The sequence below is a fragment of the Schistocerca gregaria genome, chromosome 4 (genome assembly GCF_023897955.1).
Source record: "Schistocerca gregaria isolate iqSchGreg1 chromosome 4, iqSchGreg1.2, whole genome shotgun sequence".
NCBI lineage: Eukaryota > Metazoa > Arthropoda > Insecta > Orthoptera > Acrididae > Schistocerca > Schistocerca gregaria.
The window spans coordinates 120,315,006-120,338,397 of NC_064923.1; the positions used below are offsets into that span (position 1 = coordinate 120,315,006).

A 23,392-nucleotide genomic window follows, 5' to 3' on the forward strand; every position below is an offset into this window, starting at 1 on the left:
GTCAAATCGTAACTGAGTCAAAATCTAGTGGCCGCTGGCTGGCTGGCCGCTTAGATGGTGCTGCTCCTGCATGGCTGGCAGTCAGTGCCGCAGGTAGAGGACATGCGTAACTGCGCGGCGGCACTTTGAAAGATCGGCGAGTCACAACAACTGTTATGACTGAAATGAAGTAAATTTTTCTTAAAGCTAGGAAAAAATTATATTCAATATTTTATGAATAATCCACTAAAATGTAATATGAATAGTAGTATTTGTGTATCTGACCATTTTCAGTATGAGATCTGTAATGAGATTTATATACTGTGTAATGTTATTTTATATTATGATTCATACAGTGTCATTTAGTGTTCTGATATCTGCAAAAATTCCTTGCATTTCTTTAATTTTCAGTTTAAACAATCACATCACTGTAGCTAAAAGTATATTATGTGTGTGCAGAAACACTGTTGTGTTATCACTTTCACTCAGAGTTTCAAAGTAGACTGTGTGTTAATCTGATCTGTAAATATGTAACCAATTCTTAAAGGCACATCACAGTGCCAACTTTGTACAGTTGTACCATGGCTGGTCATATTGCTGGACTGATCTCAACACAGAAATAAGCTACGTTGAAACAAATTAATGTGGAAATTACCACCCACTTGGTCAGTCTTTGTTATTTTAGGACTTCAACTTATTTTTATTGTTTTCAACAGGGTTGCCACAAGTTTCCTCAAGGGAAATTCCCTGATTTCCAGACTTATCGACAAGTTTTAGCATTTTCCCCTGGCAAATTTTGAGACTGACGGACTGTTTAATTGAGAGGATTTATGGGACCAAACGGTGAGATAATCAGTCCCATGAATTCAAAGTTACTAACAGAAGAAAAGGGGGCTGCTAAAAGTGGATGGGTCCAGTCAGGGCAGTCAAACTATAAAACAAGGATGTTAAAACACACACAGTGAAAGGCATAAAAGATTAGACCAAATCTAAAAACTGGAAGAAAAGAGTGGTCTTTACCAGGGGGAGGGGTCATGGCTTCTCAGACCAAGAAAACACCAAGAGAGGCCCCAACCATAACAACATTGCCTCTGCTCCTGGAGCAAAGCAAAACCTTATTTCTGGAAATAACCACTTTTATGGAGGAAACTGAGGACCAGTTCAACCATCCATGAATTGTCTGCTAATATTAAAATTAAGAAAGACTGTACTTAACATGAAGGGCCAAAAGAAGGGAACATTCTGCCAATATATGGGATACCGTCAATGTGGCTCCACAACCAAATTGTGGGGGTGGTTTGTTACACAGGAGGAAGCAGTGGGTGAGCCTGGTATGATCAATGTGTAGACGACATAAAGCAGTGGATGCCTTCCAAGAGGAGCAGAAGGAAGAGCATCAAAGCATTGTAATTTCCTTGATTGCACGGAGTTTATTACTTAGAGCAATAGTGCACCAGATGTCATTCCACCTGTAGACAAAGAGAGATTTGACATAGATTTGCATATCCACAGCTGGAGTCATGAAAGGTAATGGAGGGTGAGTATCAGCTTATCTAGCCAAATGGTCAGCCAGTTCATTCCCTGATACCCACATGACTTGGGACCCAGAGAAAGGCAAGAGCAGGCGGCATGACCAAGGAAGGAGAGACAGTCATGAATAGCAGAGGCCAAAGTATGACGAGAGTAGCAGGCTCCTCAATGAGTCAGAACATATTACAACACTGTGGAGGGAGGCCTGAGTAACAGAATGGAGGGCCCTGGTAATGGCAGTGAACACACTACATGATTCTGGAAATAAATGGTGTTCTAACCTAGTAGGAGATGAATGTGTATCCCACTTTATCTATTGTCTTAGAACCATCAGTGTAGAAGATGGCAGCACGCTGTAACTCTGCAAGGACGGAATGTACAAGAATCGAGAAGACCATAGGGGCGACAGAGACTTTAAGATCCTGGGATAGTTTGGTCCTAATCCATAGTCTAGGTACAATCCAAGGGGTGTGTGTGAGAGGAAATACATGGGGCTCATTCCAATGAGTTGAGATGCAGATCCCAAAAGAGGGAAGTGAGGTGCATTTCAACTGACAATCCTACCCATGGGCAGTGATCAGGAGGGAGACGTCCCTTGTTTGCAAAGAGGACAGAGTACATGGGATGGTCATGGAGTCTGCAAATGGTGATTACGTAAGAAACCAGGAGTTGGCTTTGTTGTATTTGTAGAGGAGGGAATCCCCGCTTCTGTGAAGGTACTGTCAATGGGACTAGTGTGAAAGATACCAATAGCCAGATGCATCCAACAATAGTGAACATGATCAAGCATTTTCAGAAAGGAAGGAGCCACTAAGCCATAAACCTGACTTCCATCATGTAGTCTGGACAAGACCAGAACACGATAGAGATGGAGAAGAGTAGCATGGTCTGCACTTCAAGACGTGTGGGGTCAGAAGGTGGACAGGACTAAGCTTCCACGTGCATGTACACCTCAGATGGTGAATATGGGGCAGCCACATTATCTTTTCAAAAAAGAGCCCAAAAAATGGGACTGTGCTGCAACATCTAGGAGATGGTCACCTAAATACAGTTCTGGATCAGAGTGTACTATGAATTGATGTCGAAAATGCAAAACCTGTGTTTTGGTGGTAGAAAATTGGAAGCCATGGAATACAGCCCACGCAGAGGTCCGTTGGAGGGTGCCTTGGAGCTGGCACTCAGCAGACACTACCGAGTGGAAGCTACACCAGATGCAAAAATCGTCGAGATACAATGCCGGGATAATGTGAGGGCCAACACAGTTTACAAGCCCATTGATGGCTATGAGGAAGTGTGTGACACTTAATACAGTACTCTGTGGTATATCATTCTCCTGAAACCATAATTTGTGAATGAAAATTGGAAGAGGGCCACAAAAGCCACAGTCATGGGGCCATGTCATATGTCTTATGTAAGTCAAAGAAGACCGTGACAAGGTGCTGACAGTAAAAGCCCGTTGAATTGCGGTTTCCAATCTGGGTAAGTGGGGAGTTGGAGATCATCCTCCCCAGAAGCCACACTGATATGGGAACAAAAGGCCCCAAGATTTGAGTACATAACATAACCATCCTCTCAAACAGTTTACAAAGTACATTTGTCAGGCTAATTGGGCAATGGCTGTCAAGAGACATTGGGTTCTTCCCAGGATTAAGGACAGGAATAACTACACTGTCTCACCATTGTGAGGAAAAGGCACCCGTGAGCCAAGTGTGGTTGAAGACCCTGAGTAGATATTGCATTTGCCTCTGTGTAATGTCCAAGTGTTGGATCATCTGGTTGTGGATGGAATCTGGGCCTGGGGCCATGTCATGGTGTTGGATTATTTGGGGGAAGAGACCAAACTGCGAGGCCATCAGTCTCATCAGTTTAGGGAAGGATGGGGAAGGAAGTCAGCCGTGCCCTTTCAAAGGAGACATCCCGGCATTCACCTGGAGCGATTTAGAGAAATCACAGAAAACCATCAGGATGGGCAGACGCAGAGCTTGGTGAGGGTTGAAACAGAACGGGGGCGGGATGTCTGTCCAATTATGTTTCTGCTGGAGAAAGACGACAGGATAGGAAGAGGATACAGATGCTGTCGCAAAGTGTGTCCCAAGGTGTTCTGCCAGAACCAATGGATCTGTAGGCAGAGCATCTTGAAGGATAAGGCCCTGGATAGTTGACTATTGCTGGTAGCCTGGAAGGCTACAGAGCTTAGACCAAATCTGTGATACATTCCCAGAAAGGAAACATAGCACTCCCACGATTCCTTTTTACTCCACTTAATAAGGTAACAAGCCATAGCAAAGAGATGCTTAAAAGTGAGGAAGTTGGTCTGTGAAGGGAGTGATTTACATCGCTGCAGTGCCCGTCGGTGGTACTGTATGGGGACTGCTATGTCCTTGGTTCACCACGGTACTGGTCAATGATGAGGGAGATCTGTGGATAGGGGGACAGCAGTGCCAGCAGCATGAAGAATAGTGGCAGAGATGCCCTGTACGACCACATCAATGCAATTATCATCACGGGGTTACCAATGTAGACACACCCCAATAGCAGGGGAGAAGTCTGTGAGACCGAAACAGTAAAGATGCCATGACTGGCACTGATGTGGGTAGGGGAATCGTCATTGAGTACTAAGCGAGCAAGTAGAAGACCCCTACCTGACAAAGTGGCACTCCCCAACAGGGGTGGTGTGCACTGAGGTCCCCAAAGAGGAGATACGGGGGCAAGAGTTGCTGTATTGAGGTAAACAGTTCAACATAAGGAAGTGGCCTAACTGGAGACAGGTAGACATTGCAAACAGGGATTGCAAGTCATCTGCACTCTAACCACTATTGATTCCAGGTTGGTATGCAGGGGGATCCAGTCACTAATGAAATCAGTGCGAACCAAAGTGCAGGCCCCTCCAGATGCTACCCCGGGGCCAGCACGGTTCCAACAGAACACCCAATAATACAAAATGTTACAGAGTGGTCATCACGAAAGTGAGTTTCTTGAAGAGCAAGAGAGAACAAAGAGTAGGAGGAAACAAGACGTTGTATTTCCGGGAGGTGATGATAATATCCATTGCAATTCCCCTGGATTATTGTGTGGTAAGATTCCAGGTGCGACGAACCGTGGGGCAATCATGTTACTTGGTCGGCGGTCATCACCAACAAGATGTGGTGACATCCATAAAAACTGTGTCTGATTCAGGATGAGTGGAGGGTGTGAAGCCCTCTGGGAAGTCAGGGAAGCCTCGTCCTTTGACTTGCGCTGCTTCTTGTTCTCCCTCAGAGGGAGGGAGGAGGCGTTAGCAGTAAAGGAATAGGTGGCAGTGATGTCAGGTTCTGACAGAGAGCAAGTGGATTTGGAGCCCTTGTAGCATGGATCTCTCCTCCGGCCCGAGAGTGCAAGCTCCCTGTCGTGAGAATGCTGGAGAGAGGTGTCCCGAGATGGAGCCCCAGCCCAAGCACAAGGCAGAGAAGAGGAAATTTCCCCTGGTGAGGAGGAGGAGGAGTTCCTGGAGGAGAAGGGATGGAGGCCACCAAGTGTGAAGAAAGGGGAAGGCAGTAGGATGGGGGTAAGGGTGATGGGTGAGGAGGGGGAAGGCATAACTGAGGAGAGATTTACAGGGTGAAGATTTCTTCCAGTCCTTAATGTAGCTGAGATGGTCAAGAGTGTTTATTTGCTGAATACTTTTTTCCTTCATGTACACTGGACACTCAAGTTAGTGGGGAGAATGGCAACCAGGGTAGTTTACATAGCTGGGCAGTGGGGTGCAAGGGATCCCCCATGAAGAGGACAGCCACTAGTCACCACTGATGGGAGTGGCATCGCACCACGAGGACATGTGGCTGATCTTGAGGCAATGGAAGCAATGCATGGGAGGTGGAATGCATAGTTTCACGTCACATCTGTATGCCATTACCTTGACCTTATCGGGCAGGGTACCCCATCAAATGCCATGATAAAAGTACCAGTGTCTCCATGATGGTCCTTAGGGCCTTTCTGGACATGCCGGATGAAATGAAGGCCACATCATTCCAGATTTGCTGTAAGTTCATCATTGAACTCAAGGAGAGGATCTCTAAGGAAAATTAAATCCTGTGTCATACTGAGGGGTTGTTCCCTAAACAGTCGCAGGCACACAGGGAGGATGGCTGACTGGCAGAAACTGTCTTGATAAGGAGGGAGCCAGATCTCACCTTGCTTAATGGCCCAACTTCACTGAACTTGTCCTCAGCATGTTCCACAAAGAAAAGGAGTTCAGTGGTTGCAAAGGTCTTCCCGTCAGTTCTGATACAGACCAGGAAATGTGGAAAGGGTTTCGCCCCAAGCCGGCATGTCTGGCCCTCCTCCAAGGATGTATCCAAGGAGGGTAACACTGGAAAGGCAGAAACAAGAAGTGACAGAACTACGTTAAGGAAGAGACGCAGCCACAGTAGAGTGGCCAGAGAGTCTAACACATTTGATGTGCCAAACATCCACTCTGGTACCAGTAACTCCGAACAGGGGCTCGCCTTGTGGGTACCACCCAGCCACAGCAATGGCTGCCTGGCAGGATGGTCATTGCCGGGAGTTCTGATGCCCCAAAAAGATGGACAATGACTCCTAGGCTTGCACAAGGCGTTCACAGCACAGGTACCAGTAGTGTGATTCCTGTGGTATCAGGGGGCTCAGCCAGATGGGTACATAACAGATCCAACACCATGACCTGGCTACCAAGCTGGTGACCTAGCAAGGAGATGAAAGGGTTTTAGCAGGGAGGGATGGGAAGAGGGAAGGGGGAAAAGGAAGAGGTTGTGGGGGGGGGGGGGGGGGGAGGAGCCCACACCAAAGATTCTAGGGAGTAATGTCTTCCCCATGTGGCTCACACTACAGATTTCAAATTTGGAGATGGAGGTCAAACCCCTGAGGGGGACCAAAAAAGAATGGCCAAAAAGGAAGAGGAAAAGCTACCAAACAAAACTGTAAGATGAAGCAAAGTCACGAGGATAGCCAGGCCAACATAAAGAAAAGGAAATGAAGGGGCAAAGGGAATGGAAGAAGAACAGGGAAGGAGAAGGAAGGGGAAGGGAAAACAGCCTGGAAAAGAATAAAGGCTGCAATAGCTGAGGCACCTGTGCGAGCACACACATATCCACAAAAAAGCTGTTGGCCCCGTGGAGAGACAAATTTTGTTGACAAAAAATGTAAGGACGTCTGCATTTCTAAACATGTGAGCAAAAATCTTAAGTACTAACATCAACATCTTCTGCAATGAACTGTATTTAGATGGAGAAAGCAAGACAAGTAGGCCTCTTGGAAGAACGACATAAAGCAGGTAAGACTTGTGTAAACCAACACTATAGGTGACTCCCAATAAAATGATGGTGCTGCTATGTTTGTTACTGTTGGTTATTGCCCACTGTGTTATGCCTATCATCTTACAGTTATTGTGTGGTTTTTCTTTCACAAAATATGTGAGTACATTGTGTACAACCTGCCAGTGACTGCCGCAATTCTTCCTCTTATCATCCATACTTTCTAATATATAAACTACTTTCAAAGTGCCAAAATGTACTACAATAAATAAAATGTCTACAATACACTGCACTGTACAGTGTTCTTGCTGTGGGACAGTTGCAATTCCTGAAAACAATTGCCAGTGACCTCTGGCCTGCCAAGGAGCACCACAGTCCTGAGTCTGTTGATAAACCACGAAAATCCACCGCATTATGCCACACACAAACTGAACCAGCCTGTGGGCAGATCGGTGAGACTAGATACGATGGGCACGGCAATGATGGGCTTCAGATTGGCAAGCCCAATCTGTCAGAGATACCACAGAAATGGCCTGCAGTTTTGGCTCATCATGGAAGTCCACTGGTGTGATCAGTTACTTACATGTCACAGACACCATGTTGATGAAATGAGAGCACGGTTATCAATCCATGCAACAGATAACTTGCATGTATACTCTGAAAATCAGTACTAATGAGGATGGGTAGCAACTCACCGTAAAGATGATAACTGGGCTGCAGACAACCACACTCTCACAACTAGATTTTTGGCCATAGCCTTTGTCAGGAAACGAGAGTGCGCACACACACATTTCACAATCATTTAGAAACAACTCATGCACACATGACAGCTGTCTCTCGCCACTGCATCAACAGTCTCTGAGAATCAGATCCAAACGAACCACTCCTCATGCCTCCCTGCCTCTCATCAGCAGATGCTAGGCTAGCAGCAAGAAGTGGTGGCAGCACTGACTCCAAACAGGAGGGAGTGGTAGAAAGGGAGGAAGCAGTAAGAATGAGGGTGTAGGGAAGTGGCTCACATACTCAGCTGCACCCAGCCAGTGATGATGCATGACATCTAAGTAAATGAATCATTGCATCTACCGAGACAGAAACAAGATTTTTCCAAATTTCCCTGACATGTTTGAAATTCCCTGATTTCCAGAACTTGTGGCATCCCTTTTCTACAGCAACAGTAACAAATCAACTCTACAAATTCAAGTTAACCTCTGCATAAGTATTGCACCTTAAATTAATTTTTAGCTGCTTACTGCACTCAAGCTTTGGTCTCCCTCTGCAATTTTTTACTCTTCACACTTCCTTCCCTTACCAAACTGGTAACTAACTGATGACTCATGATGTGTTCGATCAACCAATCCATTATTTTTAGTCAAGATGTACCATAAAGCTCTATTCAGTAATTCTTCATTAATAATCCAATCTATCCATCTAATCTTCAGCACTTCATTTCAAAAGCTTCTATTCCCTTCTTGTCTGAATTGTTTCTCTTCCATATTTCACTCTACAAGGATACACACAAGACAAATATCTTTGAAAAAACTTTCTAACACTTAAATTTATATTAGATGTTAACGAATCTCTTTTTTTCAGAAATGATTTCTTGCTATTACTGGTATGGGTTTCAGATATCCTCTGCTTTGAACATCACCAGTTATTTTGCTGCCCAAATCAGAAAACGTGTTTAGTACTTTCAGTATCCAGTTTGTTAATCTAATTTCCTCAGTATTGCCCAATTTAATTAGACTATATTTCATTACCTTTGTTTTGCTTTTGTTGATTAATCAGCTTATAACCTCTTTTCAAAACACCATACATTCTATGCAACTGCTATTCCATGTCTTATGCCATCTCTGACAGAATTACAATGTCATCAACAAAACTCAGAGTTCTTCCCTTACCAAAATTCCTCTTGGTTTCCTTTACTGTAATCTCAGTATAAAGATCGGGAACCGCTGTGGATAGGACACAACCTCACCTCATTCCATTCTCAACTACTGTTACCCTCTCACATCCTTTGACTCTTCAAATTGCAATTTTATTTCTGAACAAGTAAAAGATTACTTTTGGCTACATATATTTATTCCTTCTATCTTCAGAATTTCAAAGAGTTTTTTCTAAATCTACAAATGACACAGACATAGGTTAGTCTGTATTCTAAGAAAAGATGTAGGGTCAGCATTATCTTACGTGTTCCTTCATTATGCCAGAATCCATATTGATCTCCCTTGATGTCAGCTTCTACCAGTTTTTCATTCTTCTGTACATAACTCCAATTAGCATCCTTAAACCATGACTTACTCAACTGAAGGTTCGGTAATATTCACACTTCATTGGAATATGAATTATTACATTCTTCTTGAAGTTTGATTTCATCCATCTCGGGTATCTTCCACACAAAGTAGAACAATTTCAATCATTCTTAAGGATTCTCATCAACTTCATAGCCCTTGTTTCAACTTAAATCTTTCATTGCTCTGTCAAATCCTCCTCACAATATTGTCTCTCTCATGTCATCTTCATCTACTCCCTCTTCTTTTTCTATGAGATTATTTTCATATTTGGTTTTCTTCCAGCCACCTTTCAGCTTGATTCATTCTGGCCTGCCACCTGGACTCTTAATAATGATGCAGGTGCATCTCTTTTCTCCAAAAATCTCTTCAATTTTCCTTTAGGTGGCATCTATGTATGTCTATATAGCTTTAGATTTCTCATCTAGAAATTCCTGCTTTGCCATTTTGCACTGCTTTTCAGTCTGCTGCATTTCTATATTTCTTTTTGTCATTTAGATTCAATTTCTCATGTATTATCCAAGGATTTCTAATAGACAGGTGTGAATATTACTGACCCATCATTTTTCTAAGTCATGGTTTCAAAATGCTATCTCAAATTATATACAGAAGAATGGAAAAACTAGTAAATGCTGACCTCTGGGAAGATCGGTTTGGGTTCCAAAGAAAGGCAGAAATGCTCAATGCAGTACTGACCCTACAACATATCTCAGAAGACACAGAGAAGAGAAACAATAAGCATTTCTTGCAATTACAGATTCAGAGAAAGCTTTTGAACATGTTGACTGGAATATATCCTTTGAAATTATGAATATGGAAGGGATAAAATACAGAGAGCAAAAACTTGTCTTCAAATAGTACAGAAACCAGAGCACGAGCCAGGGTTGTAGCTTCATCCGGAGATTTTTCAATTTGTACACTGAGCAAGCAGTAAAAGAGACAAGGAGAAATTTGGAACTAGAATTAAATTTCAGGGAGAAGAAATAAAACATTTGAGCTCTGTCAGTGAAACTGTAATTCCGTAAGATATGTCAATGGATTTAAAAGATCAGTTGAACAGAATGGATAATGTTTAGTAAAGAGATTATAAGATGAACTTCCCAGAGAAATCCGTTAACATCAAATACAAATTTAAATGTTACAAAGTCTTTTTTGGGTATTTATCTAGAGTGTTATGTTGTATGGATGTGAAATGTAGATAATACACAGGTTGGGAACATGAGAATAGAAGCTTTTGAAAATGTCATACTACATTACAATGTTGAAGCATAGATGGGTAGATGAAACAACTAATTAAAAGTATGGTGTTGAATTGAGAAAAACAAAACATCTTCACACAACTTGACAGAAGCAGGGGACAGGTTGATACAACACAGACTGAGCTGTCAAGAAATAATTTTGTCATGGAGAAGAGAGGGGGGGAGAGAGAAAGAGAGAGAGAGAGAGAGAGAGAGAGAGAGAGAGAGAGAGAAAGTAAGAAAGAGAGAGTCAAATGGGTGTAGTTTGCAGTAGTTGTGCAAATATGAAGTAGTTTGCACATTGTTGACTAGTGAGGAGGGAGCATCATCAAACTAGCCTTCTGACTGAAGAGAACAACAAAGGAAGAAATGAAGTAAAATAAGGAGATGCATACAAAATACTTAGTTGCAGATGATGTAAGATATTGTACCTCCAATTAATGCCATACACCATCTCTGGGTCAAAAAATATGCCTATGTTGTGTTGCTACCAAAGGAAAGACTCCTGTGTAGCCACTTCCAGTTGTTAAAAGTTTGGGGTAGAACAATATCTTCTGAAACCACAATAGAAGTGACCCAAAAAGAGTTTTTTCTTCAGAATCCACATAATGTGACTTTTTATCAATCCTCTTAGATTTTCCAACACAACCAGTAAAAGCAATATTGTGACAACTATTTATAGACATGCAATCCTTCCCTAGTTTCAGGAGAGGAATCAAAATCCCTTCTTCCAGGAGCAGGGATAAATGTCCTTCCAAACATATATTCTTAAAAGGTTCCAGGAGGATTTCATTTGATTCTAAATTTAGTTTCAGTAGCATGCCATAAGGAATTTAGTCAGGGCCAGGAGCTGTATTTTCCATTACAGTGAAAGAAGATTCTAACCTCTGCATGGAGAAGGAACTGTTATGCATTTCCGTGTTGGTATACTGAAAGTCAACATTCTCCAGTCCATAGCTACCCTGATGTTATTGGAATGCATTATCTTATTGTGCACTTAAAGTTATGTTGTAAAAATGTTCTATAACTGCCTGTACTATAAGACATGGTGAGTTCACTGTAAGACAACCATTGTATTTGTACTCTTCCCTCCTCAAATGCCTGTGATTGATTTCCTCCGATTTCACCAGGGAACAGATTGCCTCTTTTGCTGTCCTGTGGTCCTTAGAACAGATACATCAGCACTTGTGATGTGCTCCATCCTGTCCTGGATCTCATCTCATTATTTAAACACTGTCATCAGACCGTACAATGTTCAGTGGGCTCTTCTGAGTAACTGTTTGAAAAGCTTTGTTTTGGTGGCTGTTATTCTTTGCAGATGTGACCAGATTGGGAAGTTACCACTCACATAGAGATCAATACAAACTTCCCACTGAGCATTGCTTGCAAGTGCAGGTGAGCCAGAGTATAGACCTGTGGCAGAGATATATCATGTAGCTGAGCTGAAGTGCATTACTGTTGAAGATACATATATTCACAGTCAAGATTAGACTCTGAGGCACATGAACCACAGGGTATTAAGGCTTTGCAGAAGGAACCAATGATGAGGTTCCTATATTAACTCTCTGCAATTTTAGCCAAATGGTAGTAGGTACATTAAGCACAAAGTGATCTTAAATAACACATGAATAACTACAGCACATACTTGTAAAGTGGGCGATGAGAGTGATTTTAAGGAGTGGTTTGTCTCTCAAATTCTTCCAGGAGAAAATTCAATATCAACAGCCTGCTGGATAAAAATATTTGCTCTCCCTTGCAAGATGCACTTTTAGATGAACTCTGCAAAATGCCAGCTAACATAACAGATGTTAAACAGGAAAGGATCATTTTAAAAAGACACCATCATAAAGACAGCAGAGGTCATTTGTTTCAGTGAAAAGAAGAGAAATGACTGGTTTGATGACAATAACAAATTGATTAAGAATCTCAAAAATGTTCAGAAGGACGCTTACCTATGTCCTACTCAACATCCATCTTCCAGGGGGGGGGGGGGGGGGGGGGAGGGGGGGGACCATTTTCAAGAGCTCAAACAGTAATGTCGAAGTGTGGGGGAGGAGATTAGACAGTGAGGTCATCGGTCTCATCGGATTAGGGAAGGTCAGGGAAGAAGTAGGCTGTGCCCTTTCAAAATCACCATCTCTGCATTCACCTAGAGCGATTTAGGGAAATCACAGAAAACTTAAATCAGAATGGCTCGATGCGGGATTAAACTGTCATCCTCCCGAATGTGAGACCAGTGTGCTCGCCATTGCACCACCTCGCTCGGTGTAATGTCAAAGTGAAACAATAACTATCAAGAATAACTGGTGGCAACAAAGAAGTTTAAAGCCTGTCAAATGCCAGAGTCTTGTGGCATTTTCTCACTGGAGTGAGAGAGAGATGTGGAACTGTTCATCAGGAACCCTTAATGACTCTGTCAGTATGACACTCTTCACTGACAGACGGGACATTTTGGTTCAGTGGAAAGAACACTTCAGCTAATTCTTAAACTGTAGTAAACCTTGAATGACATCTCCACCAACTTTTCCTGAATTTAGCAAGGCTCTGGACAGCATGACACCAAGAAATCCATATGGACCTGACGACATCCCTCTGGATATAATTGAAAGTGGTGGCTTGCTTCTAAAAACCAGATTCTTCTCTGTTTTTCTTCTAATGTGGAAAATTTGTAATGTATCAGCTGATATGAAAACTCAACAATTATCACCGAACTCAAAAAAGGCTACAAAGCAGTTGATGTAAGTATTGTGGCAATCTGTGCTCTCTGTAGAAGGTAAAATGTTTGCTAGAATTTTGTTCAACTGCCTCCAGAAACTTTCAGTGACTGTACTTCCTGAATCTCAATGTTAATTTTGACCCTTCAACAGTGCTTTTGATATAATGTGTCTAGGACGATTGTAGGAGAAATGCAGGGAACAACTTAAGTCTTTACTAATAGTGTTCTATGACATAGAAAAGGTTTTTGATACAGTAACCAGTGGAGCTTTGTCAAAGGTCTTAAAATGTTTTGACTGCCCTGGACACTTTGTTGCATTGATTCAAGCTTTTCAGTATGATATGTCAGGGGAAGTGCTACAGTACAATGAAACATCTGATAATTGGCCTATTACTGAAGGGTTCAAACAATGATGTGCCCTCAGGTCCCCATTGTTTGTCATTTATATCGCAGCCATGTTTTAGGAGACATTGCTTGTAAACAGTGCAGGTGTAGAACTTACAGATCTGACAGAGGACTATTCAGTCAGGCCACATTCCATTCCAAAAGGTTCACAACTATCACAAGGTAACTAAACTGCAGTATGCAGATGACAATGCTTCACGAGCTCATACACCTGCTGTGTTGCAATTCTCTGTGAATTGTTTCAATAGTGTATATGAAAGGACTTTGGCCTCACCATCAACACTCCAGAAAGAGGTGTGAGCACAGCCTACTCCTGGGTCTGTCTTTCCAGATTACAATATCTTTATTTCCAGCACATCTCTGGTACAGGTGCATGAGTACCCCTATCTAGGAAGTGTACCATCAACTAAATGGTGACCTGATAAGGATACAGAGAACGAAGGACAGGCTGCCCAGACTGCTTTTGAAAGTCCCACACATCAGCTCTGCTGTACTGAGCAACTTTATCTACCAGCAAGACAAGTGGGTTGCTGATGGGTTAGAATGATATATGCTGGTTGATTTGGATACTGTTATCTTGCCAATTAAGTATTGTCAGTGCTAGGCATCCGGCCAGATGTAGAACTGTACCAATAAATTCTCAGCTGTGATTGACGTCCGACTGGACTTCATTAAGCTCAAAGTGCTGTTGTGCTCTGCCAATGAACTAATCACTTCAGAGACTTTTCTTCTTAATCTAAATTTAGATAAAAAAAATTGTTAATCTATGTGTTAGACTTGATTTAGATAAAAAAATTGTTAATCTATGTGTTAGACTTGATTGTTTTGCATCTCTGGGGACACTGTTTTGAATCCTTTCATTTTATGTGTTGCTGGAAGGAGGTGTTTTATCACTAACTGTGAATCTTTTTTGCTTGCATGGAGTCCCTGAAGGTCATTAAGGGTCTTCCTGGATAAAGATCTGACACTACACACCAAACTGATGGTTTATCAAGTAGTAGTTGTTTCTATCCTGCTCTACTGCTGTGAAATCTGGACACTATATTGCCTTAAGGAACCAGAATGTTTCAATCAACAGAAGCTTAGATACATTATGCACATAAAATGGGTTGGTCTTGTTCTCGAGGAGGCAAAGCTGTACAGTATGGAAGCTACAATCACTAATCATGGACTGAGAAATGGCAGATTTCCTCAACAAATGTACAGTGATGTGAGCACAGGTACAAGGCCACATGGTGCTCATCTGAAGAGCTATAAGGAAAAATTCAAGAAGAACCTACAAATACAATCTAAACACTGACCCATGAAACTGGTGGTCTATAGGAGATCATACTTGCTTGCACACATCTACTTTGGCTGACATCTTAGATTTTGAGCAGGAATGCCAAAAGCTAGAAAATGAGGAATGTTGGAGATGCAAGGTCTCCAGGCGCAGACGAGATGTGCCCTCCACCCTCTATTGCATGTAAGTTTCATGCCAGGATTAGTCTGCTAAGCCATCAAGGGCATCTCCACACCTCACCTATGATGTAATAAAGGAAATACAGAAGAACAATAAAAAAAGAAACTAGTATATTAGTATCAGCCACTATTGCTCATGTCTCACTGATGAACACAGCATCACTTTTCGCTCCCTCGCCACTGAGGTCATCCTTCCTGCAGAACTTGTAGTATATTAGTAAGAGTTCCAAAATGTTTGAAGAGTGCTTGCTGTAGACATATTCTTATTGGTCTATCCTGCGTTGAGTGTTTTAGCTCCTGTATATGTGTGTTTTGAATCTTACCTATATTCCACAGAGATATGGAAGCCATTTATCGGTGTGGATTTTCTTGATCCTGTTCTCTCTACTTCGGAGAAATGCCTCTCGTTTCAGTGTAGAAGGGGATGTTTCTCCACTATGCTCCTGTGATGCCAAAACAATATCTCATTGTTTGGCTGTTAGACTAAGAATCAATTTGCGAGTAGATGTGGGCAACATAATACTTATTTCCTTTCAAGTGCATCTGCCAATATGGATATTTGTAGCAGTATCATTCTACATAACAGCCTTAGATTTACATAGAGGCTTCTTTAGTGTCATGGCTGCACTGATTTGGATGTGTGTTTTGCTTCACCAAAAGAAACTGTTCACTTTTACTTTAATTTCATGACTTTTTCACTCTGTAATGTATACTTACATTGAAACAGGATGGTCGCCTCACCTATTAGCATACTTTGGTGGAGCAGACATGAAAACTCTATTTCATTTTAATGACTGTCCATATCTACCACAAGTAAGTAGGCTGTTCCACTGAACGGAATTGTGGCCAAATCTCTGACATTTGAAACGCTTAACTGGATTTTATATGAAAGGTTGTATCTTAATGTACATGTACCCAGCATTTATACATTTTCATGATGTAGATGTATTGAAAATTAAAATGGAATCTGGAGTTTCCTCCACATATGATTTGGTTTCTCCATTATATTCCCATTTTAGCCACTCATATATCTTCCCGTAACTGTCTTATGTTGATGTACTCGATGTTGCAACATGACAAACACCCTTGAAAAAGTTGAGGGTGTTGTGAGCTTCACAAATAATTATGAAGCCAGTCAAGTTCTTTGTCCTCAGTGATTCTGCTGCTTTTGGAAACCTCTGTAATAATGGTGCCGTTAAAGAGCCTTTTCACAGCTTTAATAGTAGCTCAAGTGGAGGCTGGGGAGAATTTTTCAAAAGCTAAGGTCTCCTCTCTTCATCAAAATAAATACAATGGTGCCCTGTTACTATTCTTTGCTTTATTATGGTTGAGTGCAAATCTGGATTTCTCAACTTTTCTTGGTAGGTTGTGCATTAATACTTCCTGACAGTCCACCCATGATGCTGGGACTGTTAAAGGGTTTCATTGGATTTTGTTTCCATAAGCTGCTGGGATTTCAACTTGGGAAGAGCCTCACATAATAATCAGGCCTTCTACAGGTTAAGTGTGGCAGGTTCCCTTGAGGCTGCCCACTGTTTTGTCTCAACAGCCACCCACCCCATTGCCATGGAGAACATCCTGAGGTTTTCTTCACAGTCCAGGCAATGAAGGTGAGAGTCCCATTCAGAATGGCATGCAACATTCTATCGGTGTGCTGCACTGGAGCGTGTAGTGTGTTTATTGTTAAGAAGACTGCCAGTACTGCCCAGCTCCCTGCTAGAATTCATCGCCAAACTTAGCCACCATTTGAGCTCCTTGTGCTGTTTCCCATTAGCATCACCCACAAGGCATACATACATAATGAGACGAATATTACATCTTACCTGCTGAATATCTTGTAAGCTAAGGGTGTCATGATCACACGAGATACCAATTTGAAAGTATAATAAAGGATTAACAAGGTGTTTGTTTCTTTGTGTTTTACAATTCTATTGCAAATTTGACATGACTGTTGAAAACAGGTTACTCTCATGCTCCATATTTTAATTTCAAGCAATCAGGTCTGATGTCAGAAATAATTATTTTATTTTGATAGCTCAATACATTTTCTTTTGCAGTGACTCAAGTTGGTGTTCTGTAAGAACAGCATATTCAGCAAAATTCCACTTCATTTTCTGGTACTGATAGTCTATGTTTATCACTTTATTTACCATAAAGAAGACACATTAAGTTGTAGACAGGCATGACTAAAAGACACACTCTTAATCGTGCCTGTCTGCAACTTCTTTATGGTATTTAGCAATCTATCTTTTCCCACACTGCTCACATTCGTACCTGGAGTTTCCATTGTTTGATTCATTACTTTATTTGTAAGACTTCTTGCATTTTGACAGAAAACTTTAAGTGATTGTTTTCTCAACTGCTTGAAATTAACCGAGCTGCATTACTTCACTTTGCAAGTAGCTTTGTTGTTGGAAGTACTTGGTAAAGAACAAATACCACTATGCTAAGACTGTACTGCTTCTAGCCATTAACTATATTAACTGTGCAAAATATTTCTTCATTTGGTACAAATCCACACTGTTATGATGCCACCACATGGAGAGCAATCCATCAATCACACTTGTGTGTGAATATTCTTTTTCCTGAGTAACTTGCCAAGTTCTACATTAATGCATTCCACAGGACATTACATCCAAGATGTGTAATACTTCTCAAATACTGATTAAATCTTCACTTCAGTAAAAGTGTTACGTCACCAAAATAGCTGAAGTCATTGTACACTTTGTAACTGAAGTTGTGCTCCAGGTGTTTCTTGTAGCCCAACAGCAATTAATAATTGTCCTTAACATACTCTTTCACAAAGAGCCTAAATCAAAAGATAAATACAAAAGTATGTTGAAAATGTAGGATTTTTTTCTAAAGCAATGCCGGACCGGATAAGCAAATTACTCTTAGCATGCCATGTTTCTTTCAGCACATGATTAGAAGGGGCCCCAGTTCACATTGGTATCCCATACCCTACTTTCAACCTACATTATCAATGCAGCTGTTAAGCTATATGACAGCTAAACAAACCTTACACTGATCCTTGCATAGATCTGTTAACTAAAAATAATTTTTTTTTTTCCCTTTCAGATACATTATTGGATTTTTTCTGTTCTAATCAATCTCTGAGTCTGTGACACAGAATTTGTTATTTAGAACTTTTTCTAGAGCAAATGTCAGAATTACAAACACCCTGAACTGCAGGAAGTTAACATGCCACAGTAATAATAAACATACAGCATAACAGTTTATTTCATACTACAGAAAACAAAGTAGACTGTGTTAACCACAGCATATTGTGGCAACAAACCTGGTATTCAATTTCAGTGATATAGGAGGTTAAAACAAAATATGCCTTGATAACATTTCTCCTATTTGCACCAACAGTCTGTGCAATATCTTCATTCAGTTCTGCAAGTCATGGTTATCATAGTACTGCACCACCTGCTTGCCCTTCCGTGTGTGGCCAACAACTACACGTAGGTGAAACTCATTCCATTTTTCCCCATCACCTTATGAACTCTTCCAGTGTTGACAATCCACTACAGCCAATACATTTAAGTGCAACATAGATTCTGAAAAACATACTGATTTCTTCTTTGATGAAAATGTATATATTATCTTTAATTATATAATTTTATTTGAAATAAAACCCTATTAATAGTTACCCTACTCTTTAAGCAAAATCATCCATGCAGGTCAACACTAAGCATAATTTAATAAAATACATGCAATTAAAAGTGTTATATTCCACTGAGCACATTAACTGTGAATGGTGCAATTGCTATTACACATGTTTATTTACTGCATGAAAGAACAAAACTGTTATGATTCCAGATTTTAACTGAACACTAATCTTCCGACATAATTTTTCTTCTCTCTGGGATAATGTATTTGACCTAAAGAGCGTATTTTTAAATGAATTTTTGAAAACAAGGTTTGTATAACTATGAATAATTGTGAAAGTAAAGTCGTACTGAAATTAGAAAAAGTTACAAAGCGGTGCCACTTGCATTTTTGAATGGGTTTCTGAGAGCACTGCAAATAACTGAAAAAACGACGTAAATGTTAGCGATAAGGGAAATGCTTAAATAGTTTTAACACTTCTCTGCAGTGAAGAAGCATGCTAACATCTGAGCAAGGAAAAGCAGCTGACCTGGGTACCAAATACCCGACTACAACAGTTGGAAACTATGGTCTACTTCGAAGCACAAAATATGTTTAAATTATTTGAAACTGAGCGGTGATTACATATTAACAACTTGCTGCATACTGTGCGAAGTTTTTATTGAGTAATTAATAAATCATACTCGTGTACGCCGTCATTATTAACCCAGTCCATGACAAACAAGTTTTTCGCATCTTTGCATCAAATCTCTTCACGTCATAATGTCACAGCAGTTCTTTAGGGATATATATTAATACTGATTCTACAGGACTCAGCTGCCTCCGGGATTAAACAAACACTCTCTCGCCGCCATTAATGTTGTTTGTCCAAAGAGATACACAAATATCAGGAAAGAGATTTCTTCACTCAAGGAGGTTCGAAAAATAAAATCTCCTTGTGTGCGACGTAGACCACTTGTGACACTGACGAGCGTAGTACATGTAGACATCTGAGTGTCAAAAGCTTAGATTGCGCTGCTAGCGTAGTGTTGGCGGAGCGTTAGAAACGATCGCTTGTGCAGACTGTGTGAAGTATCAGTTGTTAAAGATTAAGTTTAATAAAAACAGAGATGTCCTCGTCGCTAAAGAGTGCATCAAGCAACAAAAATGATGAGATCGCTTCGTCAAGTTCGTTGCTCTCTATGTCTGAGCCAGGAGCCCAACCCGAGAGTAAAGTACTCGTGTTGTACACCGGTGGGACTATTGGAATGATGAGAGATCCGAAATTAGAAAGGTGAGATGGTTTAATAGTTTGTTAGATTAATTTACTCGAACTTTTATCGACGTTCTTATGTAAAGTTAAGTGCGAAACTTAATTTGATGACGAAGGCAGCGCAAATTATTTTAAGTGCTACAGGTAAACAGCTTATGAATAATCAGTATGAGTCGTACAACTTCGTTCTTAACTTGAATATTTTGCCAAGTGTGCAGTTAATTTTGATAGCGATGAAAATTCAATGTATTTTTAAAAAACAGAGCTGGCTGAAAATCTTTTACTTCAAATTCTTTCGAAATTCTTTTGAAACCTGATCCTTGCTTTGTTAAGTTTGCCTTTTTCTTGTGGTGGAACTACAAAAGGAGGACAGTACAGGCTTCAATCTTTTATACATCAGAAACACCAACACTGTCGCACGATTCAGGGACACGTCACAACATTAATTAAATGCTATTTCCGTCGAAATAAATCCTGATAATAGACTATATGTAGGATGTTTTTAAATTGCTGCTAAAGGACAAAGAGAGCGCTATGACCATTAACTGTTAGAAAACAACCCAGCACTTCGGTAGAAGAATTTCGGGAAACCCAAATCAGATCGGAACCTGTAATTTATCCCAGCTTCTGAAGCGGGGAAAAAACAGTACAACTGTTGCCAATTTTACTCTGAATAATAATGATGTAGCCTTAAAAAATACCATACCATTACGCACTTCATATTTTGACGCTATTTAGAGTTGTTTCGCCTTGCCCATTTATGTTAAGATACATCATATGAATTCTCAGTTGCGAATAAAGACTGCCATCAGTTGTGGAATGGAATGAGGACAACGCAAATTTGTGCCGGACCGGGACTCCAACCCGGATTTCCCGATTATCACTAGCGGTCTCCTTACTATGCGGCTATCCATGTATGACTCAAGGCCAGACTGAAACTTCCATATGTAGTCAATTATGCGCCTTATTTCGTAAGTCACTTAAGACAACCGACTGAAGCGCTGCATATTTGTTCTGGTCGGGGAGCCTGCCACGTCGCGTGTCAGGAGGAAGTATCAGCGAAAGTGTAGAGGTCCATTAATCATCACAGTTCGAAAGTGTGACGATTAATAATACCAGGAACTGCAAAAGAGAATGCACCTGAAGAAGGGACCACACTGTATGTGGCTTGTAGTCTTATTCCACATTCTGAAGAGGCTGTTCTTGCAGCAATTGAGGGAACAGGGTGCAACAAGATGCAGATTGCAGTGCATACAGGAACGAACGATGATTCTCATTTAGGCTCCTAGGTCATGGCTCAATATCTTCCGTAATAGTCCACATACATGGAAAGTTGTCAACGATAAAGGGTCCTCTAAACCGTCAATAATATTGTTAAAGTTCTCAGTAGGCTGCTCAAGAAGATTGCACAATAATATTGTGGCTTGGTTGACAACAAAGCTCAATGCACTTTAATAAAAATTCTCGTTATCCCTGTTTTGCGCTCTTTTCCAAGCCGATGATAACAACAAACGGGGAATGCAAATGTGCCTAGAGACTATAGCACACTACAGACTGTCAAGGATTTGTCAATACTGCCCAAAGACGGCACAGTATTTCCAGACAGCGCAATAAATTTCAACAGCTTTTGATGTTCTCAGTATTATTGCAATAACTACTCAATCTGACATCTGCACGTTCAGTATTATTGCCCGTCAGGAAGTGAGGCGCTTAAAAAAAGGGTTGTGGTAGCGCCTCTTCGGATAACTAGTTTCGGAATGTCGAAAATGAATCCCACATTTGACGTGTCTCCGTTGTGAATTAGTAAGAGGGAGTAGTAGTTCGATTCTGGCTTCTTCTACTGTCACCTTTATTGCAGAGAATAGTACTCTGAATTTGTGTTACTCAAGATGTCACAAAACATACAATGTGTGTTCAGTTGCCTGTGAGAGACCCAATCGACTTTTTGCAGCAGTGTGTTTATAGGCAAAGTTAATGAACATATTTCTTTAAATACATAAACCGAGACCAGGAATTCACTCTTCTTAACGCACAACGAAGCTGGCTGACCATAGCCGATGTATCAAGATTCTGGCTCTCTTTAAGTACTTCCAGAGTGTACAAGATTGGAATGTTAATATTTTTATTTTTTATTTTTTTTAATAGTGTCTTTTATCCCATCTGGTTTCACACGTGGACAAAAGACTGGTCCTTCTGATATGCTCACCACAGAATTTCGTAACTTTTTCTTTTAGAGTATTTGTACGTTGTGAAGAATGAAATCTGACTGAGGATACTGTGCTTATGCAATTTCGAACTGTCTGAACAGAGAAAGCATGAGACAGAACCAGATCAAGACTGAGCACGCAGTGTGCATGGTACCTTGGGGAAAATTTTCGCAAATAACAGTTCGTGCCCCGCGAAGAGATCCACTTATTGTGGACGCGGCATCAGAGACCTGCCCACACAAATGACATATAAAGTTAATAACTTTCAAACTTGTACATGATCACTGTCTCTAGCCCTCAACATGTTAAGTCTCAGATTGGAGCAAAATCTAATAAGTCTTCCGCAAGAACTTAGATGAAATGATTCTTCCACTTAGTGTAAACACAGCGACGTTTGCTCTGTCCGTGATACATCGCATGTTTCACCTGCCAAACTAAATAAAAAGTCGTGACTTCTGTATTTTACTGGTCAATTTTTCGTGAATTAAAGACCCACAAGCGGGTATTTCATTCTGGATGCTCGTATTTGTGTAAAGTGTATTTAATGTCGCGGTTTCTATGTGCTTTCTGAGAGCCGGGTCCCCAGGTTTCATATATTTTCAGGACCGCTCTGAAGTTACCGTCATTCTAGTCTGGTTCGATGTTGGCCAGCTGTCTAGACCTTCTGTAATTTGTTTTCTGAAATAGTATTTTATGACTTGCTAATAGCAGAATGGTTTCTACTGCGGCCGCAAATCTTTCTCTGTTGTCTTGTATTTTCAAGTGCAAAGACCCATAGCATAAAGATTTATCGTGCAAACTGGTCCACAGAGGATGAAACTGAAACAAGGTGCTTCAAAAAGTAGTTTAAAAATTCATACACATATATTGAAAGAAGGTATGGATCTGGGTTTAGTGTTATTTTGTAGGGAAACACATAAAGGTTTTCTTTCCTTAAACTTAAGATGGTGTGTGTGGTTTTCGTTGGTTATACTGCACACATCCTGCCGGAACTCAGTTTCTTCCCAAACCCGCTGTAGCATTGCCGGTAAAACTTTCGCAGTGGCGGCGTAAATTCTTGCTCAGGTCAGGTAGAGAAACCGACACAGGAGATACAAACAAGATATGCTTGATGAATGCCCATACAAAAAAAAAAAAAAAAAAAAAAAAAAAAAAAAAAAAAAAAAAAAGTAAATAAATATGTGGCAGATCTGGGGAACGTGGGGGCCATGCAATTGGCGCATCACGGCCAATCCATTGACCTGGAAAGCAGTCACTGAGCAAATCCCAGACGTCAGTCAGGTAGGGGGTGCACCATGTTGCATGAAGTAAACACTGTGTTCTTGGCCATCCTGATCGACCTGTGGTATCAAAAATTGTTGTAACATATCCAGGTACACCATCCTGTTGATGGTCCTCTCACGGAAAAAAGGGGTCGTATACCCAAATCCTACA

At 41.0% G+C, this 23,392-nt stretch overlaps 2 protein-coding genes across 3 annotated transcripts in view; one reads left to right on the plus strand and one right to left on the minus strand.

Annotated features, from left to right (window-relative positions):
* The window catches only part of LOC126266747 (leucine-rich repeat-containing protein 49), a 173,136-nt gene extending 153,756 nt beyond the window's left edge, over positions 1–19,380 (minus strand). The window contains exon 1 of one of the 2 annotated variants that reach the window (XM_049971250.1): positions 19,124–19,380. In XM_049971250.1, coding sequence (XP_049827207.1) covers positions 19,124–19,143 — 20 coding nt within the window. In that variant the 5' untranslated portion in view covers positions 19,144–19,380. The remainder of the gene's footprint in view (positions 1–19,123) is intronic. The other variant, XM_049971249.1, reaches the window with a different exon arrangement.
* Positions 17,949–23,392, plus strand: part of LOC126266748 (L-asparaginase-like) — a 358,132-nt gene continuing 352,688 nt past the window's right edge. Inside the window, exon 1 of the mRNA XM_049971252.1 lies at positions 17,949–19,772. Within this exon, the coding sequence (XP_049827209.1) occupies positions 19,609–19,772 (164 nt within the window). The 5' untranslated portion in view covers positions 17,949–19,608. The remainder of the gene's footprint in view (positions 19,773–23,392) is intronic.